Below are 805 nucleotides of genomic sequence, written 5' to 3' on the forward strand. Positions count from 1 at the left end.
CGGGGACTGGTGAAGACCCGGCTTGCGCCCCAGGCGGCTCCGCAGTGCTCGCACCACGGGCATGTACAGCTGAGCCAAGGGCACGGAAGCTATCCCGGGAAGGCTGCGGAGTCCGCGCGGTGGCCGCTCCTTACCCTCGTTCAGTGGCTTAGTGACCCCAGAGCTCCGCCCGCCCCCACCACACCCACGGAAACCCACCGGGCGTTCCCGGCGGCCCGGGGTGATACGATACTCACGTTATTCGGGGCACCTGCTTGACGCAGTGTCTTCTCCCTTCCCGCCGGGCCAGACGCGAACGTGGAGAAAGATGGGAGCAGCGCGTCGCTGACAGCCATGTCAGACTCGCCAGGTGGCTGCCTGCGAGCCGGGCAGGGCGCAGAGACAGAGTCAGGGGCGGCTTTCGGCCGTCGTTCCGGCGCGTCCCACCGGTCCTCACCCCTCCCTGCTCCCAGCGCCGCGCGCCTCACCTACCTCATTAATTCGGGGGCCCAGAAAGGTCCTCGGGAGCCCGAAGCAGCTGGGGCACCCGAACCCCAAAGTCAACGTAGAGAAGAAACGAAGCCAAAACCGAAAACCCCAAATTGGCCGAGATCCTTCTTCTTTGGATTAAATATAAATTGGAAGCGTCCTTTTTAAAAAGTTCCTTTGTATACAAAAGTTCTTGGAAAAGTTGTAAACTCAAAAACAGACAATCAGCAAGGCGAGTAAGTAGGTCCGGTGGCCGGGCTGCGCTCTCTTCCACTCAGCAGCGTCCCCCACCGCTGTCGCGGTCGCCTTGAGTGCTGCCGTGGGCGCAGGGGCTGTG

The 805-nt window shown here is 62.1% G+C and overlaps 1 protein-coding gene across 1 annotated transcript in view; it reads right to left on the reverse strand.

Annotated features, from left to right (window-relative positions):
• The window catches only part of KLF4 (Kruppel-like factor 4 (gut)), a 4,589-nt gene extending 3,784 nt beyond the window's left edge, over window positions 1–805 (reverse strand). The window contains exons 1-2 of the mRNA XM_011966401.1: window positions 472–805; window positions 185–357 (exon numbers count right to left, since the gene is read on the reverse strand). Of these exons, the coding sequence (XP_011821791.1) occupies window positions 185–357; window positions 472–476 (178 nt within the window). The 5' untranslated portion in view covers window positions 477–805. The remainder of the gene's footprint in view (window positions 1–184; window positions 358–471) is intronic.

This window comes from Mandrillus leucophaeus, unplaced genomic scaffold (assembly GCF_000951045.1).
Source record: "Mandrillus leucophaeus isolate KB7577 unplaced genomic scaffold, Mleu.le_1.0 Scaffold76, whole genome shotgun sequence".
Taxonomy (NCBI): Eukaryota; Metazoa; Chordata; class Mammalia; order Primates; family Cercopithecidae; genus Mandrillus; species Mandrillus leucophaeus.